This window comes from Oryctolagus cuniculus, chromosome 13 (genome assembly GCF_964237555.1).
Source record: "Oryctolagus cuniculus chromosome 13, mOryCun1.1, whole genome shotgun sequence".
In the NCBI taxonomy this organism is placed as follows: Eukaryota; Metazoa; Chordata; class Mammalia; order Lagomorpha; family Leporidae; genus Oryctolagus; species Oryctolagus cuniculus.
This window is the reverse complement of record NC_091444.1, coordinates 1,369,738-1,375,737: the sequence shown is the minus strand read 5'-3', so window position 1 is coordinate 1,375,737 and position 6,000 is coordinate 1,369,738. Positions and strand designations below refer to the sequence as shown.

The following is a 6,000-nucleotide window of genomic DNA, read 5'->3' as shown; positions in this document are numbered from 1 at the left end:
TTACTTATTTATTTATTTATTTGAAAAGCGGAGTGACAGAGAGAGGGGAAGAGACAGAGGGAGAGAGAGATCCTTCATCCTCCTTCATCCACAGCATCACGCCCCAAACACCGCAACAGCCCGGGCTGGGCCAGGCCTAAGCCAGGAGCCAGGAGCTCCACCCTGATCTCCCTGGTGGGCGGCGGGGCCTAGGTCCTGGGGCCGTCACCCGGTGCCTTCCCAGGTGTGCGAGCACGAAGCTGGATCAGAAGCGGAGCAGCCGGGACTTGAAAGGCCGCGGCTCAACCTGCTGTGCCACAGCAGCCTCCCCTAGCCGTGTGTTCGCAGCGTGCGTCGTCTGACGGCGCTTTCAGACATACCGCACTCACACCGTACACATCTCACAACCCGGCAGGACGAGGCTTAGCAACAAGGGGCTGCCTGAGCCACACAGGGGCAAGCGGCAGAGCCGGGACCTGCTCCCGGTGCTCTCCTGGCCCAGGCCAGAGCGCTCTTGGCACAAGAACAGGGACGCGTACCAGAGGGCTGCCACTGCGGCACAGCGAGTTAAGCTGCTGCCTGTGACACCGGCATCCCATGCTGGAGCGAGGATCCAATCCTGGTTGCTCCACTTCTGAGCCAGCTCCCTGCCTGGGAAAGCAGCAGGCGCTGGCTCGAATGCTTGGGCCCCGGCACCCACATGGGAGACCTGGAAGAAGCGCCTGGCTCCCCGCGTCAGCCGGGCCAGCAGATGGAAGCTTTTTCCTCTCTCTCAATCTCTTCCCCTCCCCCACCTTAACGCTGCCTCTCAAATACATAACTAGATCTTTTTTAAAAAAGCAGAAAGTTACAAAAGGCTGTCGGGATCACAACCAGTGAGTCTGATTTTCGACTTTACCACTTAAGACACAGCCTATACGGCTGGAGACATTTAATGCTTCCATATAGACCCTTGTCACCCTTTCCCTCCCAGACTGGGCTGGCAACACTGTCGTACGTGAGTCAGCTCACTTTTCTTCCTTTTTATCGTCCCTGACTTGGAGGGGCAGACATTTGGCCCTGCAGGACACCTGCGTCCCATGCTGCGGGGCCTGGGTTCGAGTCCCGGCTGCACTGCCAGTTCCAGTTTCCTGCTAACGTGGAACCTGGACGTTGGCCACAATGGCTCAGGCGGTCAGACCCCACCGCCCCCGTGGGAGGCCCGGATAGCTGTGCTGGCTTCTGGCACCGGGCTGGCCAGGCCCCACTTGCTGCAGGCATTTGGGGGACAAACCAGCAGATGGAAAATCTCTCTCTGCCTCACTCTCTGCCTTTCACACAAAATGCAAAAATCCACACATGATTTAAAGAAAAATAAAATGAACTAGCAGACTAGAGTGCGTGCCCAGTCACTCGGGCGAGCTGCACCGAGCAGAAGGGAGGAGCGGCTGTAACAGACCCCCGTGGGCCGGGTGCTTGCGTGAGCCACGCACCTGCCCGCATAGCCCTGGGCCAGCGGCCCGTGAAGGTACATTTCCCGCCCACCGGCGGTGCCTTCCACTGTGTCCTCACTCCCCCAGTGAGGGTAAACAAGCCCCCGGGAGTCCCTCTTCCAAGGGCACTGATCCCGGTCCCGAGGGCCACAGCCTCACGCCCCGACCACGTCCCCAGGCCCTGCCTGTGAGAACCAGCGCTCAGGGTCCCTGGAGCCAGGGGAGGCAGTCCTCCACCCTGCAGAGAAGCCCCACTGGCTCCCGCATGCACAGCTGTCAGGCAGCTCCAGGGCCAGGTGTTCTGCCTGCTGCACCTGCGATCCTGGCCTGGTGGGTGGTGCTACCCTGGCTTTTAAAATGCGGTGCATGTGGCCTCACCCCAAGCAAGCCAGGGGAGAAGGCGTGGCCTCCCCTTGCCCTGGCCTTGTTCCTGTTCTCCGTGCCCCGCCCCTCATCTCTGAGGCAGGATGAAATCTCAGAAGCTCACGCAGCCTCGGTGAGCATCGGGCAGTTTTCCCCCACCCAGGGCTGCCAGCGACCCCCTCGGAGGACAGCTCCCACCCCGCGCCCCACGGCCAAGTCTGCCCTCGTCCTCCCATTCAGATGTGAGCTGCTCCGATGGCTCCTAAACTCGGAGTTCCCAAACCAAAACCACCTCCTGCGCCGTCTCCACTCAGGCCGCCTCGTGGCCGCCCACGCTGAGTGGAAAGCCCCAGCCCAATCCGGGCCTCAGCAGCGCGGGCCGCTTTCCTGGGGGGTTCCTGCAGCCCGCGTCTCCCTCTCAGGCACTGCTGTGCCTGCTGCCGCCCCAGGGCCCCAGACCCTCGGGGGACAGCTCCGCCCCCACCCGGGCTGCCTGCACCACCTTAACTCAAAAACCCTTTGCCCGCTCGGTTTTGCTTCGGTGCCTTTTGGTGCTGTGTTTCCTCCCTCTGGCACTTGTGCCGCGTGGAAGCAGGGACTTGTGTTCTCAGCCCTCAGATCAGTGCTTGTGCAAGGCAGACACCCAATAAATATTTATTGCCTCACTGTAATTATGCTAATTGCCTAGCTTGTAAGTGTCAAGGTTTCAAGCCCCATTCAGCTTCCTTCAACGCCTCTGCCTTCCCCGCTGATCTGCCTCCCGCTTCAGCCGAGCATACGCCGGGTCCTCGGGTCCTCGGCCAGCTATGCCGGAGCGGAACACCTCCCACCGTCCAGCGGTCCCTCCCCGGCTTCCTGGACCTCAGACCACTGCTCTGCCCAAGCCAGATTCCCGCACATTTTCCAGCTTTCTTCTCCTGCATCCTCGACTTCCAAGCCGTCCGCAGTGACTGTACCCTACAAATCTCCAGAACTCATCCCCAAACCGCCAACTTCTCCTCCCCTCCGGCCAGGGCGGCTGCATGGGCCTGTGCCACCAGCAGGACTTCCCGCAAGCCCCCCCGGCTCCCACCTGAACCCCCGACAGGCAGCCAGAGGGATCCGACGGCCACCCACCAGGAGTTACTCCCTGGAAGGCCTCCCTGATTCCACCCTGATCATCGGCCAGTGTCCCTCGGTCCACACCTGCCAGCCATACCAGCTTCTCCCCTCCCCATGTGCAGCCAGCAACTCCCCCTCGTCATTCAGGCCTCTTCCCAAGAGGCCTCTTGGACTCGGGGTTCCGTCAGAGGGCGGCTGTGTCCACAACTGCGCCCTGCACCGCTGCCTGTGGACGTCGGTCTCCCTCCAGCACGATGCGGTAACTCGGGGGAGCAGGCTTTGCCTGCCGAGGGGTGCATCTCTGTCTCCACTTGGATCACTTGTGCTTTCAAATATCTATTTATTTATTTATTTGAAAGGCAGAATCAGAGAGAGAGAGAGAGAGGGAGCTTCCATCTGCTGGTTTACTCCCCGGATGGCAGAGAAAGCCAGGGTGGGTCAGACTGCTAGGAGCAGGAGTTTCTCCTGGGTTCCCTAAGTGGGTGCAGGGGCCCAAGCACTTGGGCCATCTTCTGTTGCTTTCCCAGGCCACAGCAGGGAGCTGGGTCAGAAGTGGTCAGATGGGATGCTGGCACCGCAGGTGGAGGCTTAACCTACTACGCCACAGCACCAGCCCCATAACTTGTGTTTTCTTTTTTATTTTTAAATAAAGATTTGTTTATTTATTTGAAGGCAGAGTTACAGAGAGGCAGAGCAAGAGAGAGAGAGAGAGAGAGAGAGAGAGAGAGAGAGAGGTCTTCCATCTGCTGGTTCACTCCCCAGATGGCTGCAATGGCCAGAGCTGAGCCGATCCGAAGCCAGGAGCTTCCTCCGGGTCTCCCAAGTGGGTGCAGGGACCCAAGGACTTGGACCATCTTCTACTGCTTTCCCAGGCCATAGCAGAGAGCTGGATCGGAAGTGGTGCAGCGAAGACTCGAACCGGTGCCCATATGGGATGCCAGCACTGCAGGCAGCAACTTTACCTGGTACATCACAGCACTGGCCCCATAACTTGTGTTTTCTGACCCAGCTCTGAGCCCCCTCCCTGGACAGGGGACACATGGGAGGCCACAGTCTGGACGGACTTCCAATGGCGGAGAATTATCTGACAAGGGGAAAAGGAAGAGCAGAAACGAACACGCTGAGACCGGCTACTATCACCTCTCACTTGAAATTCTGAGGCCAAGAGCAAGAAAACAACTTTTAAAATCAAACTCTGGGGCCAGCACTATGGTGCCTGCAATGCCAGCATCCCATATGGGCGCCAGTTCAAGTCCCGGCTGCTCCACTTCTGACCCAGCTCTCTGCTGTGGCCTGGGAAAGCAGCGGAAGGTGGCCTGAGTCCTCGGGCCCCTGCAGCCACGTGGGAGACCTGGAAGGAGCTCCTGGCTCCTGGCTTCATCTGGCCCAGCTCTGGCTGCTGGGACCATTTGGAGAGTGAACCAGTGAGTGGAAGATCGATCTCTCTCTCTCTCTCTCTCTCTCTAACTCTGACTTTTAAATAAATAAATAAATCTTAACAAAAACAAAACCCTTTTGGGGGCAGGCATTTGGGGCAGCAGCAGTGAAGACACAGCACGGGGACGCTGCAGGCCGTAACCCACACTGAGTCCCTGGGTTCCAGTCCGCTCTCTTCCGATCCAGCTCCCTGCTAAGGGGCACCCTGCGAGGACACAGGTGACGGCTCAAGGACTTGGGTCCCTGCCACCCACGTGCGAGACCCAGATGGAGATTCTGCGCGCGCACACACACCCGGCATTTGGGAAGTGAACCAGCAGATGGGAGATCTCTCTCTCTGCTCTCGGTCTTTCAAATAAAGGAAATAAAGGAAATCTTGACAAGGCTTCCGGGGTTGGGGACAGAGCTACGCAGCGGGGAGGGAGGAAGCGGGCTCAGAGGCGGGAGGGGAGGGCGCACGCCCGGCTCAGGCCCGGCCTGCGGGAGCAGCAGCCGCGCACACAAAGGCGCCGTCCGGAGCCGCAAGCGTTAAGGGAGGCGGGCGTGACGCGGCGTGCGTCTGGAGCGGCTCCCGGAGGCTCAGCCTGCGCCGCCGGCCTCGCCTTCCTTTCTCCGTCCGCAGCTCGGCGAGACGCGGCCAGGGGCGCCCCCAGCCCGCGCGGGGCCCGCCGCACCATGACCGAGACCACCAAGACCCACGTCATCCTGCTGGCCTGCGGCAGCTTCAACCCCATCACCAAAGGGCACATTCAGATGTTCGGTGAGTCCCGGGTGCCGGCGGGAGCCGCGCGCGCCTCGGAGGGCGCGGCCCAGGTGCGGTGGGGGCGGGGAGGGCCGGGGCTGGGGGCGGCGAGGCGCGGGCGGGGCCGCGGGCCGGGCGCGGGGAGAGACGGCGCGCGAGTCCGCGGGGGCAGCGGCAGGGCGGCTGCTGGAGGGGCGCGCCGCGGGGCCGCGGCTCGGGCGGCGCCCAGGCGGGTCCGGGGCTGTGGGAGCGATGGGGAGGGGGCGCGGCCTGCGCGGGTCTGGCGGCGCCGACGCGGGCGGGGAAGGGAGCCGCGGGGGATGACGCGGGCCCAGATGGGCCGAGGCTCGGCCCAGCGCGGCGGTGGCACCGGAAGGCTTGCTGTGCGTGAGAGCGGGCGCGTGAGCAGGTGTGTGTGTGTGTGTGTGTGTGTGTGTGCAGGTGGGCGCGTGTCGGGGATGAGACTGCGTGTGCCTGTCTCAGGGTGATGTGAACGCTCTGTGTTCGATGCGCGTGTGAGCAGGTGTGTGTTGGGGGCCAGGGGATGTGAGCATGTGCGTGCGTGTTGGGCGATTGTGGATGTGTCTGTGCGTGTGGTGGCATGTGACTGTGTTGGGTGACTGTGGATGGATTGTGTGTGTGTCGGTGATATGTGAGTGTGTACATGTGTGTTGGGTGACTGTGGATGGATTGTGTGTGTGTCGGTGATATGTGAGTGTGTACATGTGTGTTGGGTGATTGTGGATGGATTGTGTGTGTCAGTGGTGTGTGTATGTTGGGTGTTTGTGGATGTGTTTCGTGTGGGTGTCGGTGGTATGTGAGTGAGTGTGTGTTGGGTGCTGTGTGTGAGCAGGTGTGCCAGTGTGTGTTTGGGGTAACAGAGAGTGGAGGGGCTGCTGGCCGCTG

At 61.2% G+C, this 6,000-nt stretch overlaps 1 protein-coding gene across 1 annotated transcript in view; it reads left to right on the top strand.

The window, feature by feature from the left end:
• Nucleotides 1-4,817: 4,817 nt before the first annotated feature.
• The window catches only part of NMNAT2 (nicotinamide nucleotide adenylyltransferase 2), a 56,333-nt gene continuing 55,150 nt past the window's right edge, over nt 4,818-6,000 (top strand). The window contains exon 1 of the mRNA XM_051841411.2: nt 4,818-5,112. Coding sequence (XP_051697371.1) covers nt 5,028-5,112 — 85 coding nt within the window. The 5' untranslated portion in view covers nt 4,818-5,027. The remainder of the gene's footprint in view (nt 5,113-6,000) is intronic.